This window comes from Amphiprion ocellaris, chromosome 5 (genome assembly GCF_022539595.1).
Source record: "Amphiprion ocellaris isolate individual 3 ecotype Okinawa chromosome 5, ASM2253959v1, whole genome shotgun sequence".
Lineage (NCBI taxonomy): Eukaryota > Metazoa > Chordata > Actinopteri > Pomacentridae > Amphiprion > Amphiprion ocellaris.
This window is the reverse complement of record NC_072770.1, coordinates 17,443,327-17,470,898: the sequence shown is the minus strand read 5'-3', so window position 1 is coordinate 17,470,898 and position 27,572 is coordinate 17,443,327. Positions and strand designations below refer to the sequence as shown.

General features: G+C 40.5%; 3 protein-coding genes across 5 annotated transcripts; 1 reads left to right on the top strand and 2 right to left on the bottom strand.

Moving 5' to 3' along the window:
- Positions 1 to 103: 103 nt before the first annotated feature.
- Positions 104 to 13,333, bottom strand: LOC111570502 (transcription initiation factor TFIID subunit 4-like). Its single transcript, XM_023273303.3, has 15 exons — positions 11,766 to 13,333; positions 11,197 to 11,336; positions 10,062 to 10,181; positions 8,897 to 8,986; positions 8,577 to 8,699; positions 8,343 to 8,432; positions 7,203 to 7,415; positions 5,580 to 5,718; positions 5,367 to 5,469; positions 4,957 to 5,126; positions 4,739 to 4,869; positions 4,364 to 4,489; positions 3,089 to 3,145; positions 2,872 to 2,994; positions 104 to 1,499 (listed from the first exon to the last, which is right to left on the bottom strand). Exons 1-15 carry the CDS (start codon positions 12,508 to 12,510, stop codon positions 1,335 to 1,337), a joined length of 2,535 nt encoding a protein of 844 aa, XP_023129071.2. The 5' UTR covers positions 12,511 to 13,333; the 3' UTR covers positions 104 to 1,334.
- Positions 13,334 to 15,180: 1,847 nt separating this feature from the next.
- Positions 15,181 to 17,675, top strand: LOC111570505 (protein LSM14 homolog B-like). 2 transcript variants are annotated; one of them, XM_023273307.3, is made up of 8 exons: positions 15,181 to 15,314; positions 15,428 to 15,591; positions 15,694 to 15,823; positions 15,934 to 16,122; positions 16,210 to 16,287; positions 16,531 to 16,671; positions 16,780 to 16,897; positions 16,994 to 17,675. In XM_023273307.3, the coding sequence occupies exons 1-8, from the start codon at positions 15,188 to 15,190 to the stop codon at positions 17,148 to 17,150; spliced, it is 1,104 nt and encodes a 367-aa protein (XP_023129075.1). In that variant the 5' UTR covers positions 15,181 to 15,187; the 3' UTR covers positions 17,151 to 17,675. The 2 variants fall into 2 exon arrangements, with proteins under 2 accessions (XP_023129075.1, XP_054866682.1); XM_055010707.1 differs by having other exon boundaries at positions 15,934 to 16,287.
- On the bottom strand, positions 16,128 to 27,484 carry cdh27 (cadherin 27). Of its 2 annotated transcripts, none has more exons than XM_035949544.2 (17): positions 27,394 to 27,484; positions 26,795 to 26,917; positions 26,345 to 26,494; positions 23,779 to 23,920; positions 23,529 to 23,692; positions 21,909 to 22,040; positions 21,482 to 21,664; positions 21,002 to 21,312; positions 20,043 to 20,185; positions 19,412 to 19,636; positions 19,101 to 19,322; positions 18,879 to 19,000; positions 18,694 to 18,798; positions 18,432 to 18,524; positions 18,305 to 18,358; positions 18,135 to 18,221; positions 16,128 to 18,029 (listed from the first exon to the last, which is right to left on the bottom strand). In XM_035949544.2, the coding sequence occupies exons 1-17, from the start codon at positions 27,430 to 27,432 to the stop codon at positions 17,823 to 17,825; spliced, it is 2,502 nt and encodes an 833-aa protein (XP_035805437.2). In that variant the 5' UTR covers positions 27,433 to 27,484; the 3' UTR covers positions 16,128 to 17,822. The 2 variants fall into 2 exon arrangements, with proteins under 2 accessions (XP_035805437.2, XP_035805438.2); XM_035949545.2 differs by having other exon boundaries at positions 18,432 to 18,521.
- Positions 27,485 to 27,572: the final 88 nt, after the last annotated feature.

The window sequence follows — 27,572 nt, the reverse complement described above, 5'->3', positions numbered from 1 at the left end:
CCACGTGCCGCAAATATCCAGATGCTCTAATAATGCAATGCTGCCCCCTAGTGTAATACAATAAAATACATGAAGAAGAAATCTCTGTAAACGGCAAGCTAAATCAGTTACTGTAAAATCATTATTTATTCAAACTTTTCAATAGAGAAAATGTGATTTTTGTAATTCTGTATGCATAAATTCTCAAATCTATACAAAACTGCATGTAAAACTTTAGGTGTAACATTTACAAATATACAGGAAGAAACTCCAGTTTCTTATGTCATAGATATTATAAACCTAAAGGGCAGTCCAGTCGCACACCAAAATATAAGCAGGTAAAGAAATGATTGGAGGACATTGTCAGTCACTATTAGAAGAGTAAAAATGTGTGTTGGTGGGTAGCTACAAAAATAGAGTTTCAGGTAGATGTATGTTTGGTATAGCAATACAGGTTAAAAGCCTTTTAAAACCTGTAGAAGTTTTAGAAATCACATGTAAAACTAAATTCAAAGTAACAACTTGACAGATTAAAAGAAACAATGAGCAAACCTGTTGTCACACACTGAAACCTATACACTAATTTCAACATTCCTATGCATTCCTAATGCACATTTTGTTTTGAATTTAAGCTACATGAAACAGCTGTCACATGAAATTAAATAAATAACTAAACATTCATTTGAAGCTTAAATTTAGTAAATAAATATGGTGGAAAAAAATCAAGTAAAGTAATGGAGATGACAGATAAAGGGTGAGCTACGGCTTCATGAGTTACAGCATGGTTAATTGCTTAGGGATGGTTGTATGGCTTATTCATAGTTAGGAAGGCAACTCAGTAGGTTACATAGTTTGGAGTTCAAACTAATTCAGCTGACAAGAACAAAAATAAAATTATTATTCAATAAAATGAGTCGGTGGTCTAATAAAACATGATTTTCATTGCTTGAAAGCCTAATGTGCACAAAAATATTTAGAAAATAAACTGTACTATGTTACAGTGCATAATTGTACATTTGTTCATACAAAAGCAACCTTCCTCATAAAACTAATTTTGCAACATCTTGACAAAGAAGTTGTACAGGGAGAAAAAAGGGGCATCAGTCAGTGACTGCTGTAAAAGAAAATAGGTCTTATTTGGGGAGGGAGGTAGAGAGGCCATCCAGTATGGCTACTATTGTATTTCAGGTTGTCAGGTTTACCTCAAAAAGCGCCATGTCGCCTCTCTCCTCCTTTTTGCTTTGAAGAGTCTCTTATGTTCTCTGTGGTGGAAGCTGTTGGTCTCTTCACACTCTTCAATGCCCCCCTGTCCCCTCTCTTCTACCCCTCCTCCCCTCTCTGCTCTGACATCAAGCCTATTTGAGAAAGCCCTTGTAGAGGAAATGGGAGCGATTGGTGAATCTCTCGTTCTCCAAACAGAAGAGCAGGTCCCTGAGATTGACACGTGTGATGCGCTGCCGTGTGGGTCTGGATCCTGAAGAACCAGGTCCACCAGACAGAGAGGGACCTGTTCCTGATCCCTGCAACATGAGAGAGATAGAGGTGAGGACAAACAGAGGGTGAGCATAGTGGGTGGGTACGTGACATTTATTATTTGAGGAGGAGAGGTCTGATGAGAGAATCATTGAGAGAAAGGTCATGCCTTTGTGCACCTTTACTGACATATGTGCACTGTTTGAAAGTCCTGTAGGGCTACAGTCCCGGAAGAGCATGGATAGCTTTTGTGAATGCCTTTATTGTCATTGCACAAATACAACAAAACTGGATGGCTATCCTTTTACAGTGCACAGAGCGTACCTAAAATATCAAAAAATGAAGTATAAGAATGGTAGTTCTGTGGGTTAGATTTCTTCTCCAGACTTCCCCTCACTCACTTACTCTGATTTCAAGTGATTCTATATGAAGAAAATGATAATATAATTCAAGTGAAAAACATATATCCTGTCACTAGCAAAACCTGAAAATACACAATGGTGGATAAAGAGTTGAAACTGTTGCATGAAAGTAATAGAAAAACAGCTAAAAGTATATAAATTTATAATTGAAAGTGCCAGTACTAATAGACTGATGGCTGAAAAAGATGAATAGGAAACTGTTAAAGCACCTGCAGGTATGAAATGCTTCATTATATCTCTTTATATGTTGTAGCACCATGTATAGATTTGTAACCTGTACAGGTGTGTACCTCAAATCATGCCCAGCATATGATGGGATAAAGTTAAGACCATATTTATATTGTGCTGCACTGAGATCAGTGCGGCAAATGATTTGATGGATTCAAGCTCCTTTTGTTTTCTTCATTAGGTCAGAGTAAGTAAGGAGACAATATTGTGAGGAAATGTACCCAGCAGCCATCAGCTGTAAAGGTTTTACAGATGATGATGACTGTGTATTTGCATTAAATGAATGGGATAGGTTTAAATGTGATCTGTGATTATAAGAGTCAGCTGACAATGTGCCTGAGTACAGAGCTCTGCCAAATGTAACCAAATCTTTGTATGGCACCAGAAATAATTGGCTCTTGGTGTTAACATTAGCTATGTATTCGTATGCCCATGTTTATACTAAATAATAAAATAAGTTTCTAACCTGATATTATCACTGCTATCAGTGGCATTTTAACGCAAAGTAACACAATAGAAGTTTGCCACCAACTGCCTTCCACACGCATTTATGCAGGACTATGACATATCCCACCTCTCTACATAACTTTGGTTATGGCATTTGCTGACTTCCTAAGTAATATAAACAACAGGTTTTCACAAAGAGATGACAAAGACTGCTTACAAGGAAAATATTAGATGAAAAAAGGTGTTTTTTTGCAATAGGGTTTTATACAACAACAGGTCAAGAAAAGCAGGAACAAGGTGTATTTACTGCATTGAATGTTACCTCAGCTGAAGCAGAGGAGGATGGAGAGTCCAGATTCTTCCTCTTCTTTCTGGGGCCGATGGCTGCCAGAGCCGTCATGTTGGCCTCCCTCTGTCTCATCTGGGCCAACTCCTGTTGTTGCATCTGGGCAACACACACATTCCAACATTGAAATCAGGCATGCAGTGCATAAATGTACAGAAACAGAGACTTGTGGAGTGTCTTCCTCTCATCGTACCTCTTTTGCCTTCTGCTTCAGACGCAGCTGCTCTGGATCCTCTTGCCGAGCTCGAGACTGCAAAACACAATTAATTACTTGCTGAGGCTGGCAGAAGAAAGACCAAAGCCCTGGGGAGATGTAAGACTAGACACTCTGACATTTGCAGGTATTTGAAAATTACTGAGCTCCACTCCACATGAATATCTACAAATAAATAGAAAACTTTCTTAGTTTGAAAGGCAGGTTCCACACCAGCTACTTGTTGCCATAAGACTGCTGAGGAGTCCCATATCCATCAATATTTGCTTACAGAACTGCAAAGGTTTTAAAGTGTGTTGGTTAAATAAAATAAAAGCCTACTCGCTACTTTAATATACGTTGTTTTGCCCAGATGATTGGAATCCGTGAATCATTATATACTTAATGTCACATGGTGAAAATTGTTGTTACAAATTTATCCCCAATGCCATTTGATGAATCACACAGAACATTTCTTAGAAGTCGCTGGCTTCAGGCAACCGGGTGGTGAGTCAAAATCAATCACTGGTGACCTTTTGTCAGACTGTACAGAATATTAGAAGAGAAGGGACAAGCAGAGAGATGCCAAAACACTAAATATAGGCCAAACAGTTGCTGTTATGCTGTGAGTGAGTGGTATAATTTAAACACTAAAAAGCAACAGATGTCAGAGTACAACCACAAAATAATAAAGCATGATGCTTGTCACTGCTTAAAAATTGCTTCAAACCTATAAGATCCTCAGTGACATACATGCTGAATATACATAAAGGCAAAAATGTGCTTGTTTTGATGGTTTGCTGAGCTGCTTTCTCCGTCTCTCTCACCATCCTTTATCTATTCATTAGATCAAGTTTATTATAAATAGATAAATATACTTTCACGGTCAGCTTGAGACAAAGTATCTGAATCACAGATTACTTGGCTAACATAAAGCTACAAGTTACAACATTCAGAACCAACAAATGTAACACTAGAGAACCAGCACCTCAGACCAAAACAGACAGTCACGCCTCAACCTCCCTTCATATTTCATTTAAAGTCAGACAGGTTGTGCACACCAGAGCCAACAAAAAACAGTCCAGCCACAACCATTAGCCTATATTAGCACTGTAGAATACACTGAATCGCACGCAGAGGGACTGTGTCCTCAATCACATAAGAATGCTGCTATTTTAAAGTTTAAAACCTTGTATACAGAATATTTAACTTTGCCAAATAATTTCAGCAGTGACCTGTGAACAACTATTTTGATGTCTGTTGGGGATGCTGTACCTTAGCTGCTTTCAGGAGGATCTCTCTCTCCTGTTCCTCCTTTCGCTGTTTCTCTAACTGGTCCAGCTGCTCAAAAAACTTGAGCTGAACGCGAACATCACTGCTCTGCTCATAGTTGTCATCTTCCTGCCAAAAGAAAGCGGTGTTACAATGTTATCTCAGAAAAAAATGAAATACTAACAAGAAAAAGTGTCAGTACAGTTCAATGACTCAAAACACTGTGAGATGTAAATGTCATTTTACATCAAGGTCATAGAAATCATCTTCTAGATCTACATAAATTTTATTTGTCCAGCAGAATCTGGCAAATGCTAAACCAAACCTTTAAGGAAAATCGTACGAGTGTGACTGTCCATATTGTGTCTACAAACAAACCTTGAAAGTGATGTTTTTCTGCTGCGCTACTTCTGAGACTTTTTCAAGCAGGTTCTGGAGTCGCTGCTGAGTAGCATGGGAGACATAGTTCACCACCTCCACGCCCAGGTCTGTCACTCCATACTTCTTACCTGGAGCAGAAGCACCACGACACAGTGATGTATGAGGCTGATCAATAAACAGATTTTGTACAGTCATTAATGATGTCAGTGTCTCACCTATCTCCAGCATTCTCCTCTGCAGCATAGCGCACGAGAGAAAAGCCTCATCCTTACAGGAATGTGTCACCACTCCCACGAGTCTGGAATTTGTGGCTAGGATATTAGCACTTTCCTCTGATAGGTTCACTCCGGCCATCGAGGCCACGTCATTGATGTCTTCATCATCTCTGTCAACACAGATGCAATAAGGAAATGTTCGTTAATTAGGCTGATATTAAAATATGACAGTATTGAACCTAGGAGACATATCATACATGCAAAAAGTTTTGAAACAACAAAAATGTGCAAACACTGACAATTACATAAGCCATATATTTTTTTATTTTGCCAGATTTTATTTTCTATGTAGAAATACTAAAACTTGTATGATCAACATTAACACTAGAACTGATGTGAATGTTACTTACTTGAAAGTACCACCCGCCTCTTTCAACTTGTTCTTTTGAGCCGAAGTCAAGGCTGCAGCAGAGATTTGTTTGGAAACAGTTGACACCTCTGGCCTCAAAGGAACTGGCAGACAACAGACAGACAGACAACCTCAATTCACAAAGAATATTATGGTTCACAAAGTTGAAGGCACGTACATGTGCATACAGGTGTTGCTAGACTGACACCCTTACCCGGCTGCAGCTCTTTAAGCTGCACCTGTTGCTGTCCCAGCATGATGCGACCAGGGACCTGATTCCTGATCATCATGGGGGTCGTTGGTAAAGTTACCTGAGGTCTCAGCATTGCTCTTTGTTGCTGAGGCTGGAGAATCTGAAAGTGTAAGGTTTAAAACCCAGATTATATTGCATCTTGTATTGTTTATTGCCAATCCTTTTGCTTTCCTTGTCACAGACAGAAAGGAAGAAGCTGGTGTGTTTAGATGGACCTCAGTCAGTCTTATCAGCCTTAGTATAGGGTACACTCAGCACATGGGAAAAAATGAAGGCTTCACTTATTTGCGCTTTTTATGTATTTGCATTCATTCCATTAAGTGATCTCACTTGAAATATAACTTTCATGTATAAGGTTCTGATGCCTGCACCAACAAGTTCCTTGTACCTCATGAATAAAACATGACTCTGATTTTTGATATGGCAGATGTGGCTCAGAATTATTGTTACTTTTCTATTTAAAAAGAAAAAGCCCACTGACAAGAATAATTGGCATCCACCATTCTTTATTCCACATTTAATAAAACAGAGGCTTAGCTTTTCATTTTCAGTGTGGCATATTATTTTAAATGAAAATGGAATGGCCAAAAATATTGTAACTCTTAATTATCTAGTGCACTCTCTTACGGCAATCACTGTCATCAAGCCCTTTTTGTAGCCCTTAATGAGACTTCTACACATCTCAGCTGGTGGTTTAACTCCATTTGAGGAAACCCCTAAAGTTCTCTCGGGTTTGATGGGTGCCTCATTTCCTGCTGCAGGTTTCTGTTCTTTCCACTGATGTCCAGTTGGATACTAAACTCATAGCAGGTTACTTAATCTGTGAACATAGACCTAATGTGTCTTCTTGAAACTCTTTTTTTGTTTCATCTTTCAAAGGGACATTCTTTGAGAAGCACTGTGACTTCTCAGCATGCACTGTAGGAAACTTTTTCAAAAGTGGGGTCTTCCTGAGCCTTCCTTCATGCAGCCAACTTTCTTTCAGAAAGCAACATATGGTGTGATCTGAGTGATCAGCCTTGTTCTTGGTGGTAAGCTTCTACCTATTTGAATATTTTGCCTGCTTTGTTTTCCACTATTTGAACTGAGTTTTAATCTGGCCTTGTGGCTGTTAAACTTTCGTGTCAAAGGAAAACCATATGGTTTCTCTAGCCTTTACCTTGACCCTGCTTGGCAATAGTTCTTTTTCTTATGTCCCAGAAAACTTTTTCCCTTCTTTTGTCTGTGTTCAGTGTGGTGCACATAAGGACACAGTGATTACTTTTCTCCATTTAAATAGGCAGAAAGACACATTATATGATTGAAGAAACCTGTGATACTTAATGAAGGAAATAGTGTGTTTAGTATCAATGATTTTGTGCAGGCAATTTTAGATCTTTCCGGAACAAGCAAGAATTTATCTCTTCTCATAGCGTCTTTGTGTTATTTTATGGCATGCCAAGAGCTTTTACTTTCAACCCTTCAGGAAGAACAGAGTATTATTTCAATAACAGGTAACAGTACCAATACGACTGGCTACATTTGCAAATGCAACTCAAATTTGCAAATCTGGGTTGAGCAAAGATTGGACTTAAATTTAGTTACCAGTGAGGCCGTCTGTCCTGGTTTGTTAAGGCCTGGCTGGAGTTGAGGCCTACTGATTGGAGCAGTAGGTCGAGGGGCCGGGCTGCCCAGTACCACGGTGGTGGGGGTGGGTGAGGTGGAAGAGGCTGGACCTGAGGCTGGCTGGGGGAGCTGACTCTGCTGGATGAAAGCTGCAGAGTCTGGGGTGAGCTGCCTCAAGGCCGGAAGGCTTCTCTGCAAAACACAGACAGGTGAACGAACATCACACAAATATAGGGCTGCTGCAATTAGTCGGCATAATCGATGACGTCTATGTTGAAAATGCTCCGACATCAATATTTTAAACAGAGACAAGGTTTTTACGTTCTTTTCGAACATGCTTCAGTTCATTGAAATAAATGTTGTTCGACTGTATCACTTTGTAACTGGTGCCTCATGACGTCAGCTGTTTTTAGCTCTCGTCATGCTACAGTTTAAGAAAATGTCGGCTGCAGCAGAGTACAACTCAGTTGAGTCGAAAAGTTTCAAAACATCCAAGGATTTAAACGTATGGAAGTACTTCAAGTTATTACAAAACAAAAAGGTGGTTTGCACACCCCTGCAACCCTCTACAAGATAAAGCAGGTATAGAAAATAGATGGATGCTTTGTACACTGTGCCAAGTTTCAATAGCACACCAAAGCAACACTAGTGCAACACACAAGGACCTAAGGAGAAAAGACGCTGGTGCTATTCATTAGAATGCACCACAAGAAAGGACAAAGCCACTGCACGTGATGTTTATTCATTCGTAAGAAGAACTTTTTCGTATCTCTTTGGCCTTGTAGCTGCTAAACACACTCATAAAGCCATTAAGTGTCTGCCTGCTACCTTAGAATTTCCATTAAATAAGTGCTTGAGAAAATGTTCACGCAAGAATCAGGGCTTATTCCACTTTGAAGGTGTGTTGCTTATCTAAAATACACTTTAGTAGAATATTTTGTTTAGATTAATGGGTCGATGAAATAGTCAGCAGTTAACTGGTCGAAAAACAGTCGTTAATGGCAGCACTGCGTAAATTAAGTTCAATTTAACACTGTGCACATACAAAACCATATATTCTCATTGTCTTTGCTGAAAGATAAAACTGTGAAAATGATCACAGAAAACAAGCTGTATTACCTTGAGGAAAGGCACAAGATAAGGTTGGGGTGAGGAGTTGAGCTCTTTATACAATCTGCTGGTGAATTCTTCAGCTTCCAGTTTGCCCTCCTATTAAAAAAACATAAAGAGGTTTACAGGTTAACAGACGCTCTACTGAGTGAAGGTTTGTCAATGTTCTTAGTAAACACTAAAAACTTGACAAGTTAATTCCATGTCATGAACCATGTGAGTCTGTCTGTAAAGCTCACTCACCAGCAGGTCCTTGACCAGCTCTCTCACACTGGCTGCAGTCTCTGTGGACTGTTTCCCACTGGATGCCAGCTTAATCAATGTAGACAGAAAGTTTTTACATTTTTTCACATTCTCCATTGTCTCCTGTCAAAAACACAGAACATTTTGATTATGAACATATACCAGTGTCATTTGTTAATAACCATTTTATTCACTGCAACATTATTTGTCTTCTTTTATTATATTGTATTTGTGCCCTAAAGTATTTACAGAACTTGCAGCATCCTACAGTCTACAGTATACAGTACACTGAAGAGTGCTTAGGGGTGTGGACAACTCACTTTACTCAATGTTACTGAGGTAACTGTAGCCCCAGTTGTTTGGCTGACTGTCCTAGGGGTAATTCCTGGTACTGCGGCCCCAACTGTGCTCTGAAAAACAAAAGACAGGAATCAAAATAGGTCATTTACATCATTATACCATGTCAAAAACACTTTTCAAGTCATTCAAGGACAGTGTGGGGTTTTCAAGCTGTTTCCAAGTCGCTCAAGCATATCAAAGAAACTTCAAGTTATGAGAGGAAACAGGTGCATTTCACAAGAAGAATTTCAGATGAGTGCTCTTCCTCAAAAAAAAAAGTTCAAAGATTGTTCATTCTGACCACTACATGCAACATCATTGCTAACTCAGTTTAGAAGTTGGCAATGAAATGACAGATCATACAAAACTGGAGAAACTGTGAAGAATAATGCTTCACAGTTTAAACCAAAATGCTGAAATCAGGGGCAACAACTTGGGCTTTTTCCTCCTCTACCAAAGGCCTACAGTCTATTCTGTAGTTATTTTAGAAAAAAAGACTTTATAGTGAACTTTGCATTGCATTTCTCTAATAATCTACAAGAGGAACATATTTAGGTGCACTATTTTACAGCAGACAACCCAGTCGTATCTTGTTTTCTAATCTATTGTCCACCCAATAGAAAGTACAATACATTCTGTGTAGATTCTGGTAGCTCCTTGCTGCTTGCATTTATGGAATATTTCTTCATAACTGAATATAACTCTTTCAAATCATAGTCCCATTTCTACTTCAGTAAATGCAAGAAACTATTTATCCACTTATAAATAACAAACAGGCACCTGAAAATAATTTATTCACACTATGCACCATCTTTTAGAGAATGAAAGTTTATATCTTTTGCCAACTTTTTTTGCTCGAAAAATTCACACATAATATCCTTCTGGTGTCACTTTGACACAAAAAACAGTAGTACTAAGGTAAATCATGATATAATTTCAGTTTCAAACTGTGAATGAGGTATTTAGAATTGGTCTTTCTACACAAGTGCCTGTGAACTGTCAGCTCTCTCTGTAGATCAAGTAGGTATACAGTCTGGGGTCAACGTGCCTGCCTACATCATGAATCTGTAGCTTGTACCATAAAAAAGAACATTATGTGCAATAAGCAAAATGACAATTATCAGAAATTCTTTGATGCTGACATACCGGAAGGATCGGAGGTCTGTGAAGAGTGGTGGTCGCAGCGAGTGACGTTGGGGTTGGGCAGCCCTGTCGGATGATGGTGCTGGAAGACGCTTGTCTGCTGATGATGGTGTTTCCAGGAGCCTGAAAGGTGGCACAAAGGAAAAACAGGATGAGCAACACCCACTTTCATCCAACCAGAAAAGACACCTATACTAACTAATTTCAAAACAAATAAGTTTTAGAATTTTACAAAAATCAAGAGAAACAACACAACACTGATATACAGCCATGCTGTTTTCTGTCCTGGAGGCTCTCCAGGGCCACCTCCATCATGAAGGACCCCTCCCACCCCTCACATGGACTGTTTGTTTCCCTCCCATCAGAAAAGAGACTGAGCAGAATCAGAACCCGCACATCGAGGTTCTGCCGCAGCTTCTTCCCACAGGCATCAGACTGTTGAACATCCTGCGGCTACAACACACGTAGGCCTGCACACACACACCCATCACCTCCAAACTCAAAAATACACACAATGCACATTATATATGTACATGATATTATGTACACAACTACTACAGACTTTGTTACACTGATCCATCTGTGATTATGCACCTACTATGTTAAATGTTAATTATCACTTGCATTATATACACTGTATCAGAGATATTTATGTTCTATACCATGTATAGCTACCACTTATGCTGCACAATGTAGAATTCTATTCATTTATAATTGTCACCTACACTATACCATTTATAATTACCATAATAACTGATCATTTAGAACTCATGTACATTATACTGTGCATAATAACAGATCCCAGAAGCGAGTATGATTGTGTCTGATGTATGCTTGTGTTTTTAGTTTAGTCTTTTTTTTAAGTTTCCTTATATTTATTCTCAAGTTTTTATAGTATTAATACTTTTATTTCTGCACTTTGAAATGGATGAGAGAAACATCATTCTGTTTAACTGTGTACTACGTACATTGCTGAATGACAATAAAGCTGAAGTTGCATGGCCTTGAGTTAAGTTATACAATCTAATACTCTGATCAACAGGTGCTTCCTTCTACTGTATACCAGCTAAGCACAGCCCATAATACTGAAAATGAGATAATTGATGCAGATTTACAGCTCTTCGTGAGTAGATCTTACCTGGCTTGGAGGCACATTTGTGGGTGTAGTGGTCCGAGGTGCCATGCCTCCCTGCGCCTGGGCCTGGGCTTGCATCTGGGCCAGAGCCTGTTGAGGAATCATCAGCAGCTGTCCGCTCTCACTGCGTACAAGTACCATCCCTGAAGCAAGACAGAAAGCACACAAGATCGTTTAAATATAATTAATGACACTGTTAGAGACAACTAGAAAATAAATATTAGAACTAAATAAATCGTTTGGAAGAAACAGCAAATACAGTACACCGCTAAGTCACAATGTAAACAATTAAATCATGCTGTGCATCTCACAAGTAGTTATTTCAAATAATGAAAGACATGAAGTTTAGTATTATTTAAAGATGTGTGTGGGCTACTTCTAGTCAGTCTCAGGGGACTCACACTTTCAATGAATTATGGACTACATCAACATTCAATTCTGTAAATATTCTGTTTGTTCATGTAAATTAAAGATCAAGACGAAAATAAAGTGAAACTATATTGGATAATCGGGAAAATGTTAAAGTGAATGTGTGTGAATGTCTCTGGACTAAAAGTTCTGACTTCACTCACCCGGAGGGAGCTGGATGTTATGTACACTGGGCTGTCCCGGAGAGGTCTGGGGGAGCCTGGGGGCCAACATCTGGGGCGTCAGGGCCCGGATCCCTCCAGCACCGGCAGCCACCGACACGGGAGTCCGGGGAGCACTGGCGGCTCCGGCTGCAGGCTGCGGTGCTGCCTGTATGATAGTTGTGGGTGGCTCTGCCTTGATGATGTGCGAACCAGACACAGAGTTGGACGGCTGGCTATTGTTTACAAGCGGAGTCTGAGCGCCGACACCTGCTGCACTGACAGCCACACCGGGGCTCGCAGTGTTGTTCCCATTCAAAGTTGCACCCGACCCCGCGGTTTGCATAGGCGGCCTGGCGAGCGTCACGGTGGCTCCGGTCGTCTGAGCTGAAGCCACAACACTCTGCGAGTTCATGAGCGGCGTCTGGATGACAGTGTTGGCCAAGGGGGGAACCGAGGCAGCGGCCGGCCCTTTGGACAACACCGGTCCGCTGGTGACAGCCGTGACAGACATCGCAGGGCTGCTGCTGTTACTGGAGCCACTTGTCACTGTCGTCCCCCCTGGAGGGGCAGCGCTTCCTGAATTGTGAGAGTTCATAGTTTGGTTCCCATTGAAAGTCTGCGCTGAGTGTGAGCCTACTTTCCCCTGGTGATTAGGGAGGAAAGTTGCACCGCCGCTAACAACAAGTGTTTTGCTGCCAGGGTCGTGTCCCGTAGCGGAGTCCGTGCTGGCCGTCGATGCGTCCATAGCTGAACCATGGGGAGCTCGTTATGTACAGACCCCCCGCACTTCAACTTGTTTAACAAGGAGCACAAACAATCCTAAATGTGATGGGGCAACACTATGGCACATCTACTGCTTGTCTGTGTCAGCTCCGGCGCTTGTTTATCGTGTACACTCGGAGAGACAAAGAGGAAAACAACATTAGTAGTTACAGCGTACCTGCTTCAGCAATCGTCTTGACCAAGTCCCAGCTGGACATTAGCTCGAGCTACCCCCTTGTCCCGGAACTATAGCCATGTAATTAGCGGCTGCCTGGTGCCTACCCCAGTGGTTGTTGTGACACAAGAACGACAGTTGTGAGTCTACAGACCGTAAAGGATGACAAACTACCGCTTTATTCAGCCCTGTGTGTGAAAACGGCTTATCCAGCGGGCCGGAGCCAACCGCCATCTTCACACTCCTGCGAGCTTCTGTACAGCGAGGTGCTTACCAACTGACATGCGCCTGCGCAGAACAGCTCGACGTCTCCGAGCAGGAGCCTGTGAGCGCTGTGATTGGCTGCAGCGCCCGGTAAAAGGCGGAACCAATGGCTTCAGCTGTCATTCCAGGGGATGCATGAGGCGGAACAACATCGTACTGGAGATAAAAAAGTTTTCATCAAATATTTCATCGATGCCGGCATGTTTACGACAGTACGATGGCTGTTCCGATTCGGAATCCCACAATGGGACGTTTGGTGGAACAATAACGTGGTTTGCGACGAGCTAACAAACCGAATTTCAGCGTTTATTCGCGCTCGGCGCGGTGTGCAAGATGGCTGCAGTGGTAAAGCCGAGTGAAGTCGCTGTTGTAAAGAGGCGTTTGAGGGCGCCCCACCCTGCTGCACAGAGGAAATGTACTGAGCTGTCAGCCTGCCAAGGGATTTAGTGCAGTTAAACCCTTACGTGTGCAGACTGTTATAAACACAAAGGCAAACTTTGATGTACGTGTTTAAATAAAGATCTGAATGTGGTATAATATTTTAATTGAACTGAAACTGTGCTGTCTATAAAGCGTACTTTACCTGGCATATCATCTGAATAATTAAAATTCTAAATTGAGAACGTAGACTAAGTTTTGCTAAGGAGCAAATGGAACTTCCGGTTTACATCCTTTTTTCATTTTAGGGTCTGTCAACTCAGGCAGAACACAAAAAAAACTGCTGCACTGGCTCAGATTTTGTTCAGTCTTCATTAATGTGTTCATCAGTGCCAAAACCTATTTGATTTTCTAAATATTTTTTCATCTAGGAAATTTTATGTTGTGGAAATTACAAAATGGTGTTAGCTGTGAGGCCAAATTTAGGGTTCAGTATCTCCAGAAGTGTAACTTAACCCACAGTCATGAAATTTAATGTGGACAAAAAAAAAAAAAAAAAAAACTTCCATCACATTCACATGACATGACGGGCTCCAACAGAGGCCACATCTTTAACTATTGACCATTAAAAATCGAACTTCTGCTGATTGTTAGAAGTTCCACACAAATTTAGTTGGATTTACACAATGATAAAAACCTCTGTCTCCATTAAAAGTGAAAAAAGAAATACAACATTTAAAATGAGAGTGGTATTGGTGACCAAAAAATTTATCTAAGTGAGTAAATATATGGATGTATCCATATTTTTGTACAGAAAATACAGTCTTTGGTCAATATCTTACCAGCGTTTTAGGCTTTTAATGTCAATATGGAAAGTATTGAGAGCCATGGTTTAATTTTTTTGCAGTTATGACATGCCAGAATGATGATGTGGATTCACTCTAAGAACCACAAAAACTACTAACATATTAGGCTCATTTTGCCTTACTGAAGGTTCCCATACATACAGTTTAAACACTGAACAGAAACGGATGATAAGTCAACAGACACCACAGTAAATCTCATATTTATTGAAACATATCATTATATCGAAGAATTCTGCAGCCACAATTTTGTCCACAAAATTAAACAAGAAAATGACAAACTGTTGTTAAACTATTTAGGACGACAGTTTGCTGACATTTGAAGGAAAACGGGACAGCTAAAAATAGAAATCATATGTTGAAATGACAAAATTATATTAAATTGTATTTTGAAAATTTAAAAAAAAGTTTCCCTCCTAAAACAATACATCGATGACTTAAATGCAGTTTCAATGTCCATTTTTAAATACACATTTCACAATGTTATTTCAATGTCCGATTCCTTTTACCTTTAATTTTAACAAATCTGGTTGAATTTGATACTGGATGGAACCATACAGCCAAACAGCTTAGTTTCCTTTCATTTGGAGAATATTCTACTTAATACAGGTTAGTATGGTCCATGTGTATTTAATCAGAGATGGTGCAACATTATGTCGTCAAGGAAGTCAAATCAAAGTAACTTCATAAGTCCTTAATAGGTTTAGTTGACAGCTAGTCCTGGTGGAGTGTTTGGTTTGTTACGGGCTGCAGACTCCACACACGTGCTGTTGTCGCTACTTACGGTGGACGCTGACCAGCTAAACAAACCCACCCTGTTTTACGCGCAGCTGATCCATCCAGCAGCGAAGAGCTGCGTCACTGCCAGTCTTATAAAGCGCACAGGTGCCCGCTAATTGCGCACATTGCTGATTAGTGTGTGTGCCGTGGTTTAATGCTCTGTAATTTAGCTGCTGCTTTTTAGGCAAAAGGCTGCAAACATGAGTGCTGGAGGAGGAACTCCTTATATTGGCAGTAAAATAAGTTTGATTTCCAAGGCACAGATTCGTTATGAGGGAATTCTGTCTTCTGTGGACACAGACCGGTCGACGGTGGCTTTGGCTAAAGGTAAGTTGATACTGGGGATGATGGGTCTGTTTTTTTCCCCACTTAATTATCTCTATAAAGTTTGCTACATGACTTTTTTTTTTTTTTTCCCCAATTAAATTGTGTCCCACCAGTTAAATCTTATGGCACAGAGGACCGGCACACAGACAGACCAGTTCCACCCAAAGAGGAAATTTATGAATATGTCATCTTCAGAGGAAGTGACATCAAAGATATTACTGTGTCTGAGCCTCCAAAGCCACACCATGGTCTGCCTCGAGACCCTGCTATTGTTCAGGTACTATGTGCAAAGGAGATTTGGTTGATGTAATCTTATTTCCATATTTTAAATGTATTTGGCATTAACAAAGTTCTTTTCTTCTCATTGTTGTAATTTTAGTCATCCATTGGCAGCTCCTCTGCTGGGTATCACCCACGCTGGAGTCCATACAGGGACATGATGCCCACCTACAACCAGCTGGCTGCTAGTTCTCTGCTCAACCAGCAGTACAATGCAGCACTGGGCCTAGGTACAGATAATAATCGCTAGGAGAGAGAGCCCAGTAATGGCAGTTTTACTGTTTTCTGACATGCATTTGCAGACAATCGAGCCTCATCGTGCTTGTTCCTGTTCCCTCAGTGCCAGGACTTCACGGCCCAACCAGAAGAGCCCCCATGGTGGAGCAGGCTGTCCAGACAGTGCCTTTGGCCAGTGCTGCACAGAAAAAGGGCAAGACTTCAACCCAGCCACAGAGCAGACAGCCTGGCCGTCCAACCCAGCGCTCTGGTCGAGATGGCTCCCAGGTTCAGAAGGAGAATGCACCCACCAGTGAGCAGACTTTACAGCAGACTTTTATTTATGCTTTTAATCTCAATAAAATAAGAAGCATCTCATCACATTTAACTTGTGTTTTAGGTAGGGCGTCATCCCAGCCAAGTGCAGCCAAGACTCAAGGCCAAGGCACTGAAAACCAGAAACAAAGGCAAAAACAAGGTAGCGAGAGTAAAAAACGCACATTATAAACCAAAAAATGTGGTTGGCCTCGACTGTTTCCTCGACAGGTGTCTGAGGAAGGCAGAAGAATTTAGGTCAAGTAAACAGACTTTGACCATTTATCCTCAAGCAATGAACTGCATAACAAAATGTCCAAGACTTGATTAGCTGGCTCTAAGCGGTTACTAAACCAGTTTGACAGAGGTGTTTGTCATATTGAGGTTTTTACGTGCTTATTTTCAGGCAGTCGCAGGTCCAGGAACCGAAGAAGAGGCCAACTTCTTGTGAAAAACCCCAAGGCTACAACTTTGGAGTTCGAGTCAGACTTTGACTTTGAAACCGCAAATGCTCAGTTCAAAGATGATCTTACAAAGGAGGTTGTCGGTATGTTTGTTAAAGATATGGTCATTTACATTTGAATTGTAAATGCTGAGGTGTGCAAACATATGCCTGTTTTTTGGTTTTTTTGTTGTTGTTTTTGTTTTACTACAGTGGAGAAAGTTGATTCTGGGGAGGCCCAGGACAGCCAGGAGGAGGAGACTCTAGGAGAGAAGTACTATGACAAGACCAAATGCTTCTTTGACAACATCTCATCAGATCTTAAACCCAGGTGGGTATGCAAATGTTTTTGCGATTTGTCTTTGTCATAATTCAATGTTTTGTCAAGCTCTGTAATATATTTAGTTATATTTGCTTATGCCCTCAGGAGAACTACCTGGGCAGAGGAGAAAAAATTGAACATTGAAACATTTGGAGTTCCTGGTCGCTTCCTGAGAGGCAGAGGATTCAGAGGCCGCGGACGCAAAGGACCGAGCGCCACCGAGCAGCGAGCCCTCCCAAAGGTTGGCAGTGGGAGGGTGTAAAGGCTTTTCTTTTTGTTAACACTACTGTAAATATTGTAGTTTTCTACTTATTTAAAAAAGTACCTCCCTGTTCTCCCCCATTTTGAAGCACTTGAAGTGACGATGTGTTTTTGTTTAGTTTTTTTCCTTCATCCCAAATGTGCATTGAGGGAATGTTGTACTTTGGATCCTTTATATGAAATGGGAGAGCGATTTCTTTTAAAGCCAGCAGCTGTGCATAAATGTATTCATTGTTAGTTTGGAAGCATGCAGTGCTGAAATTTGTCTTTTGAATAGACTAGTAGGCATGCCTTTCTTTTTTTTTTTGTTTTTTTTTTTTTGTTCTGCTAAATGTCTGAATGTATTAACTTATGACTGCTCGACTGTACAAATGTGACTCCAAAGAGGTCGTGAAAGGCCCTCTTTTCAAAATTGAATAGTAAGACCGCAGTGCTTTTTGTTTTGATTTTTTTTCCCTATTTGTAAAATGAAAACTGTGGAAAAAAACATGTGTAACAGTTGCTATTAAATAATATGATAAACGGACTGGCTCACCTCTCTGGCTTTTGGAAACTGTTAATAACATATGCTAACTGACCTTTATTAATTCACCTCAAGAAAAGCAATCCAGCAGTTTAAAAATGAGTTTCTTCATATATGGTACGCAAATGTTGGTGACAGAATAGAACCTGTTCAGATCTGTGTTTGTGGTGGCTTGCAAATGGAAGCCAGTTGGTTGAACCTTGGGCCCAGATCTTTCAGCGCTTTCTGAAATGAATCATCGTCAGCGATGTAAATCTTCTCTAGATCTGAGACGCTGTCAGACTCTCCCTCTTCTGCATAGAGGTGAGGCTCATAGTCCAACAAATCCTTTTCTGTCTCCTGGAGAGCAGAGAGCCTCTGCAGATTAAGAACATCAAAGACAAGTGTAAATGCAGTGCCTAACTTTACTGTTGCAGGTACATTTATAGAGCAGTAGCATAGACATGACAGAACTCTACCAACCCAGTGGAGCAGGTTGAGGATTGCCATGTCCGTTGTACAGCTATGGCTCCTTTTATGGAGGTAGTTTATTGTGTTCATGTCTTCAAACTGTACAGGGACACAAAAAGATCAAATTTCTTCAGGCCTTGCATCAAAGTAAGAATAAACAAACCTAACTGCTGCTATACTACCTGGTGGGAGCGGTTGTGGCCATTGGCAATTAAAGCATTCCAGGTCATCTGACACTTGGAAAGTGAAACAAAGGTGAACAAAGAAAATATTTGAACATCCACTTGTAGTTCAATGAGTGCAAGTTACCTGGTTCTGATTTTCACTGAATAGGTAGGAAAGATCTTCCCTCCTGTAATTCTCAAAGTGTTTGTAGCTGAAGCTTTGTTCCGCATGATTCTGCTGAAGAGGATGACAAGCTTTTTTGTAGTGCAATTTGTTCACGCATTATGAATAGCAATCTTCTTTTACACGAGTGCTTTCACTAACATATGCCTCAGAAAATGTGATTTTGTGCGCCACAAAAGTGGTGATAATGTTACTTGAAGTTTTAATTTCCATGCATGCCTACCTTTGCTGAAAATTGTGTGTTTTGCATCCCATCATGTTGACTTTGCCGCATAGTTGTTCTGTGATGTTTCTTATCAGGAGACACTGTGAGGACACTGTCTGGCACCTTTCAGGGAAGGAAATGGTCACTGAAATATGCATTGAAATATGTCACTGATTTGTTTGCAAATGTTTCTCTGCACTGACCTTGCAGTCAGTTCCTGGTCTCTCAGTGTTTGAAGCGAGGAGAGTATCATTGGAGGAATCCTCGGCCGGCAAAGTTTTGAACTCTCTTTTGCAGGAGATGAAGATCGCCATCAGCAGCATAACTGTGAGAAATTTCAACACGGAGTGAATTATCAGAGCTGTAAAAATGCATATCACAGTGTATTTTAATGCTGAATAAAAGGCTGTGATTCCATTCCTTACATATAAGTAAAAAGAGTGAGGCGAACACTACGCCTAAAGCTCCGGAGGCAGCTTTCATTGCAGTGTCTCGGCGGCTTTGGCAGTTTGGTATCACAGTACAGTCGCAGACAGTCACACTGAGGTTGTAAACACCAAACTGTCCCTGCATGTCAGAGATCTTCAGATCTACTGTGTGTGGACCAGCGTACACATCGGACTCCTTCACCAGGCCGGCTGTGAAACCTGTGAGAAACAATTATATGGTTTAAAATGGAACATTAAGTGGTTGTGTTTTCTGTAACATTTGATTACATATCCTAGTTGTTTCTGACCATATGCAGGATTCAATTTCCATTTTCTGTTGACATTCCCCAACAGTTCAAACGTGAAAGGCCCTCCAAAGGGATTTCCATCCGGGTCGAAGGCTGTGATGTTGGTTGTCGTGGGGCCATCAGACATACAGACGTCCACATAGTCCACTGTTGGCTGTGGCACGTTGTCATTCTGGTCGGTCACGTGGATCTGTAGCGTAGCTGTGCCTGTCTGAGGTGGCTCACCTGCCCAAGATAAAAAGAAATAGTGTCACAAAGTAGTTTTTATGATTTAATGGAAATGAAATGTTTAGCTGAAGTTCAGGAGCAGGACCACACCTCCATCACTCCCCTTCCTTGTCGTATGTCTATACATACAACTCTGCCCTTCCCATTTGTTCGTTCACACTTCTCGTGATCCACCCACTCTCCCTTCACTTCTGCCTCTAATTCCTGTTTTCTTCTTTTCCAAGGGGGTCTGCTGGGCCTGGAGCCGCTGCTGATCCCTGACTAAGCATTTCCCCTCACTGCATCAGCTCGACTCAGTCATCACCAAACATAACGCTCATTTGCATCCAATAAACAATCAATCTTCAGTTTGATGGTGTGGTCCTTACAAGTGAATTTTCTAATATTCAGAGTGTGTGTTCACCCTCATCAACAGCGTGCAGTAAGATGGTGTAGAGGCCGTTAACAACATGAGGAGATTCTCTGTCGGGTGTCTTCACTGTAGTGATGTCACCTGTGTGAGGATCCACTGTCACCCAACCGGCAGGATCATGTCCCACCTTGTAACTGTGGACAAATAAAATGCATTTTAATGTAGAAGAGACCAGGCCAGAGCTCAGATATGTTAGATTTACCCTCTGAATCACAAAACGAGGTTTGAAAAGCACGCTATCTTTGGGAAATCGTCAAAATGACACTGTTTTTAAAGTACTTCTGTCAGGGAAATTAGCCAAATCTAAATGTAATAGGGTGACATTTTACTCAAATAATTTTTTTCTACACGTCTTATTTGTAAATTTGCACCCATTTCGATAAAATAACAAAAATTTTGCACTCCGCGGCTGTGAAGGACTGAGTGGCTGCAATGATTGTTAGTCATGTGACAGCAATTGCAGTAGTATTTGACTGAACTGCTGGCTGTTTACACAAAGCAGAGCGGTGACAAGTACTGAAACAAATTAGACAAACAGGAAAATAGAAAATACCAGATCAACAAAATTAATGCAGCATGGCTCAAGAATGCTGTGCAGTTGTACAATTTATAGAAGTTGCAAAAATGTAAACAGTTAAACATCTGAAAGTAGAGTCACCATTGTTTCAAATGTTGGTAACACAAGTGGTCACTTGGTAAAACATTGTACACAATGATTCCATTTTTAAAACAGATTTTGTGAAATAATCAAAGGAGTTACATTTTGTTTTTTCTTTTTTTTTGTTTCATTTATGGCACTAACACTTAAGTTTGCTCTACTTCTAGCTATGGTTCTATTGTTCAAGGAATTTATATATCACTGAAAAATGAGCCCACAGGGAATAAAATGTGCCAGGAGCAAAAACACTCAAAAACTACTTGGGATTCGGAGGGTTAAACATCTCACTTACACAAAAGCACTTGCATGACTGGTGTCTGGATCCACAGCGGTCACTTTCTCTACCCAAGTTCCAACAGCTGTGTTCTCCTCCAGCATGGCCTCTTTGACAGTCACACTGAACACTGGGGGGTCGTTGGCATCTTCCACTTTGATGATGACTTTTACAGAATGAGGCTGAATTGCACCATTATAGCCTTTAGTAGTTTCAACATTCCAGAGGCCAGAGGACGTCTTGTCCTTCACTGTACAGGAGAAATATGGCGCCTCGTTCTCCACCGAGATCGACAGCTGTCTCTGTGCACCTGCCTCAAAGTCTAAAGGCTGAAATCACACAGGAGTTGTGCAAAGTTAGTTAGTTGGAGAACAGAATTAAAAAATGTGAACTTCAAGTGCAGGCATGAGAACCATGCATGCAGCTGTAGCAGTGAAGCTACATAAGGGAGAGGTGGGTGTCACCATAATGTAAAGCATGCAGCCAAACGCCTCTTACTTTCACAACAGTCAGGATTCCATCATTCGTGTCTGGATCAGTCTCCACTCTGAAGTGCTCTCCTTCTTCTCCATGTATGGTGTATTTGGCCCTCCAGGCCGGACTGTTCAGGGTGTCTTTGTCCCTCACATGCAGCCGCAGAGGAGAGGATCCAGTCTCATGCTCTGTCACTTTGCTGGTGCCCTGTTGTTTGAATCCAAGGTGTGTAAATTTAAAAAATAGTTAAATAAATCTGTAAAAGAGGTTCCTTCTGTTAATGCTGAGTATACATATACCCTACATGTGCTTGAAAGTTTTTCATCATATTGTTAATTCACTAGCTGATGTGGCCTATTAAAAGTGTGACATTTACTGTGTAAATGCAGACGTAGTGTTGATTTTTAACATAATAGTTAAAACAGCAATTGTATATCAGATGGCTGCCTACTGTTTGACCGCTGATGACGGGAAGGTGGTTGTTGCCGTCCTGGACATGAATGACTACAGTGGTTGAACTGGACAAGCTGATGACTTCACCGTGGTCTTTGGCCTCCACCAGCACTGTGAACATCTCAGCCACCTAAACATATGTAAACATATATTATTACATTAATAGACTGAAAGAAAAATGCACTGCAGATCGTGTCCATTTCTTTGATCATTCTGCACAAAATTTACTGTTGTAAAGTAGCTTTATCTTCACTAAAACAATTGTGGCAAATCCATAAAATCACAGTACAGCTTGTTCTAGTTCATATACTGCCATAGTCACAGTAGAAAAAAAGAATCAGGTCTAGTACTGAAGTAAAAGTACCAATTCCACAGTGTAGAAATAATCTGTATTTCAGTTAAGTATTTACAAGTACCAAAAGTACAAGCACTCATTATGCAGGACTGTGTTAATTACTTTAATGTCGAAGGTGATGTCATGGTGTTATCGATAAAGTTTTGTCTTTATAATACTGCATTATAATTTATTTGTTGATTCTATTTTGTATAGTTAAATTAAATCCTCAAAGTTATTAAAATGATAATCTAAAGTGAGTTTAAAGTACAAAGTAGTGGAACTTTGAAACACTTAAACAAGGTACAAGTGATTTAAAGTGACTCTTCTATAAAAATATTTTGCATGCAGCACCTAAAGCATTCATACTCGCATGAATACAACATCATGTATTCCTTATTTCTGTAATCAGGGTAAGACCAAGAAGTTGCCTTTAATTTATTTCAAAATATTCATTGTAATATTGTCAACATTCAATGCAACATTTTCTGGGCAGGGTTTGTTGGTAGAATTAAAACATTTTACAGCATTAATTTCTTAGACAACAGAAAACAGTATTTTGTAGCATTTGTGACATTGGATTATGGGGTCGCAAAGAAGTGCATTGCTCACTGGAGTTATATTTTTAATGCATTTGGTCCTGCAAATTAGTATGTAAGCATGTTTTACCTTCGTTTGTTAGTAGAGGAAAATTACATCCAATTTCCAGTCAGCTCACACGTAATTAGCTCAACATCGAGCTACAAAGCTGTTTAACTTTGTTACTTTGTACAACATTATGTTTCTGTCTGACAAGATTCTTTTGAGGTTGTTTTGAATTTCTAACCAAATCTTTTGTTCATGACTCTTTTGGTAAAGCTGTTTTCTTACCGAAGTTTTATGAAGTTCAAAATTTATCGCAATATTGACAAGTCAGTGATACTGGAACGTTTACGGTAACCTATGTAAAGGATAAAGGGTGAAATAAATGTGCAAAACTGCAAAGTAGAACAGGATTTCTGATCCTGACTCTCCAAATTGCAGAGTGAGTTCCATTTTATTTTGAGTGTGACTTTTTTTCACTGAACTCTGAAAACACACGTGTTTTTTACAGGTAGGGCCCTGCAATTACACCTCAGGCAGGATGAGATAACATCATGTTAAAACGTGCAGGAAAAAATGACAATCTGCCTTCTGGTAAAGAAAGTAACTCTACTGAAATGCCACGATTAATTCATCTTTACGAAATAGTGTAGCCTGCAAGTGATGTTATTCTGACATATCTAGAAAAAAAAAGCCTCTTGCCTCATGATCCAAACATCCTTTAAAGGAGATTCCTCCCAACTTATCAACGATGAATTCAGTGTCTGGAACTTTTGGAGACACAGATTTGATTTCATAGTGGAAGGTTGAGTTTGGTGACCCTCTCTGGTCTCTGTCATGAGCGAACACAGTCATGAGATTGGAGCCTGTTGGAAAATGATAAAACAAAAAAGGAGTTTAATTAATCAGCATTATTTAAATCACAGCTACAAAGAAGAAGAATATTATTTACCTTGTGTACTTTCCTCCCCAACAGTGATTTCATACAGATTCATTTGAAACAGTGGTGGGTTGTCGTTGATGTCCCGTATGTAAATCTCAATTCCTAATTTTGTGTCAATTGATGAATCCATCTTTTTGGCCTGAAATCTCAGCTACAGAGCAAAAGATATCAAAGTTAGAGGAAATGCGAAGGCAAAATATGATTAAAGTGTTGTATATTGCAAATTTAATAAAAGCAACAACTTTTCAACTCAATTTTTGTAAGCCACAGTCATGATGACCCAGAAACCAGCTTGTCTTTCAGGTAAAGTATTTAGAGCAAAAAGCCTTCGAACATTCCAATGCGTTTACTGTGTTTTCTACAAAAGCAGTAAAAGTGGCATCTGTAATTCAGTAGTAATGTAGCAGATTTTACTGTCACTGTCACTCCCACTGCCCCATCTACATTCCTCCCCCAGCACTATCCTGTGCACGAGCATGAACCAGGACACACTGGAATGGTGTTGTATGGACCAACCTGAACCATTTTGTGTTTTTTTTCCCATTTACAGAGCCAGATCTGTATACAGTGGGTATGGAAAGTATTCAGACCCCTTTAAATTTTTCACTCTTTGTTTCATTGCAGCCATTTGCTAAAATCAAAAAAGTTCATTTTATTTCTCATTAATGTACACTCAGCACCCTATCTTGACAGAAAAAAACAGAAATGTAGAAATTTTTGCAAATTTATTAAAAAAGAAAAACTGAAATATCACACGGTCATAAGTATTCAGACCCTTTGCTCAGTATTGAGTAGAAGCACCCTTTTGAGCTAGTACAGCCATGAGTCTTCTTGGGAATGATGCAACAAGTTTTTCACACCTGGATTTGGGGATCCTCTGCCATTCTTCCTTGCAGATCCTCTCCAGTTCTGTCAGGTTGGATGGTGAACGTTGGTGGACAGCCATTTTCAGATCTCTCCAGAGATGCTCAATTGGGTTTAGGTCAGGGCTCTGGCTGGGCCAGTCAAGAATGGTCACAGAGTTGTTCCGAAGCCACTCCTTTGTTATTTTAGCTGTGTGCTTAGGGTCATTGTCTTGTTGGAAGGTGAACCTTCGGCCCAGTCTGAGGTCCAGAGCACTCTGGAAGAGGTTTTCTTCCAGGATATCTCTGTACTTGACCGCATTCATCTTTCCTTCAATTGCAACCAGTCGTCCTGTCCCTGCAGCTGAAAAACACCCCCATAGCATGATGCTGCCACCACCATGTTTCACTGTTGGGATGGTATTGGGCAGGTGATGAGCAGTGCCTGCTTTTCTCCACACATACCGCTTAGAATTAACGCCAAAAAGTTCAGTCTTGGTCTCATCAGACCCATCCATCCATCCATCCATTATCTATACACCGCTTAATCCTCACTAGGGTCGCGGGGGGGGGGGGCTGGAGCCTATCCCAGCTGACTCGGGCGAAGGCAGGGGACACCCTAGACAGGTCGCCAGTCTGTCGCAGGGCTGGTCTCATCAGACCAGAGAATCTTATTTCTCATAGTCTGGGAGTCCTTCATGTATTTTTTGGCAAACTCTATGTGGGCTTTCATATGTCTTGCACTGAGGAGAGGCTTCCATCGGGCCACTCTGCCATAAAGGCCCGACTGGTGGAGGGCTGCAGTGATAGTTGACTTTGTGGAACTTTCTCCCATCTCCCTGCTGCATCTCCGGAGCTCAGCCACGGTGATCTTTGGGTTCTTCTTTACCTCTCTCACCATGGCTCTTCTCCCACGATTGCTCAGTTTGGCTGGATGGCCAGGTCTAGGAAGAGTTCTGGTCATCCCAAACTTCTTCCATTTAAGGATTATGGAGGCCACTGTGCTCTTAGGAACCTTGAGTGCTGCAGAAATTCTTTTGTAACCTTGGCCAGATCTGTGCCTTGCCACAATTCTGTCTCTGAGCTCCTTGGGCAGTTCCTTCGACCTCATGATTCTCATTTGCTCTGACATGCACTGTGAGCTGTAAGGTCTTATATAGACAGGTGTGTGCCTTTCCTAATCAAGTCCAATCAGTTTAATTAAACACAGCTGGACTCCAATGAAGAAGTAGAACCATCTCAAGGAGGATCAGAAGAAATGGACCGCAGGTGAGTTAAATATGAGTGTCACAGTAAAGGGTCTGAATACTTATGACCGTGTGATATTTCAGTTTTTCTTTTTTAATAAATTTGCAAAAATTTCTACATTTCTGTTTTTTTCTGTCAAGATAGGGTGCTGAGTGTACATTAATGAGAAATAAAATGAACTTTTTTGATTTTAGCAAATGGCTGCAATGAAACAAAGAGTGAAAAATTGAAAGGGGTCTGAATACTTTCCGTACCCACTGTATGAGCACCTTTTTTTAAACTCACACACAGAACAGACCCTTAGTGTGAGGAGATATTCACTAAATTAGATTTTTAGAAAGTGTATGGATCAGAATTACATACTACACCTTTAATTCAGCACCAATAACCACTATATGCACAGACTTCTCATCCTAAACCACTGAGGAGGATTTCACAGCAGAGTGGTCGCCATCACTAGATGGTAGTATATAACATGGGTTAACCTTGAGCAGTGTCTTCTCCTCATAATCCACAGCCTTGTGGACCGACAGTTCACCAGTATCTTTATCAATGGAGAGGATCCCCATCGGCTCCTCGTCTACTCCTTCTCCAAATAGCTCAAAGAAAGTCCGATAGCTCCGATCAATATGGACCTGCAACAAAACACCAAACACTTCACAGTTAATGGTTGGGAGCCTGAGATTTTCATTTATCAATGTATGAGCCATGCTTGAATAGAGAAGAAAACAATTGCAGATGTCAAAGTAATGCTCAATATCAAGACAGCTTATTAGAGAATTGATCATCTTAAAACTTTTAATAATAGTAAGATATTGTAACTGTCAGTGAAACAGATTTGGTATTTGAGTGTGAAAATCAGCACTTGGACTTTTCTGGTACAACTGCACATTTGTTTCCGATGAAGTCTGACCAGTTTTCTTCGATTTTCTCACCGTTCCCAGCACATAAGGAAAAGGCCCTGGGTTCCCCTCTTCAATGTCAAAGGAGTCGATGATCCAAGTTCTTCTGTGACGACTCAGCGGCTCTGAGAACGCTGCACTTGACAGATAATAGCACTGAAAGACAAACAGTCAGGCACACCTGAAGGGTACAGTCTTTACCATGAATGTCGTATTGTGCAAAGTAGGAATTTGGTCTGTGACCACAGGCAGAATTTTATGTCACCTGTACACTGGGGAATGAAAATGTAGAAGACGCATTGTTGAACAGTTGATGAACCAGTTTCTATGAAATGTATGTACAGACATTTGTACAGACATAGGTGTCCCAAGGTGTGACAGGGGACATTAGTGTTTTCAAAAAAGTTTGAGACAGATTTCTGTACATAATTATTATTATTATTTTATTTTTTATTTTTTTTACTGTTTTACACTATTTGGGGAATATTTTTCCTCTCTTCTTTCAGACATAAGAAAAACAGATTTTTAATTAAATTACTCTAAATTCAAACAGAGATTGCCATGTATGAAATGTAAATATTCATTTTAAAGGAAATACAGAAAGAGTGAAAAAAAAAAGTGTTGCTACATACCAGGAGGAAGAAGCAGAACATGATGTCTGTTGGGTACATCCAGCTCAGAGTGTGTGAGGACTGACTTTTTAAACACAGACGAGACCCTGCCCTCCGGTTTCCACACCCACTCACATAATAATCACAGGTTGCATGGTATGTGTGTCTATTCAACCAGCGTTTAATTTATACCTCTCAAC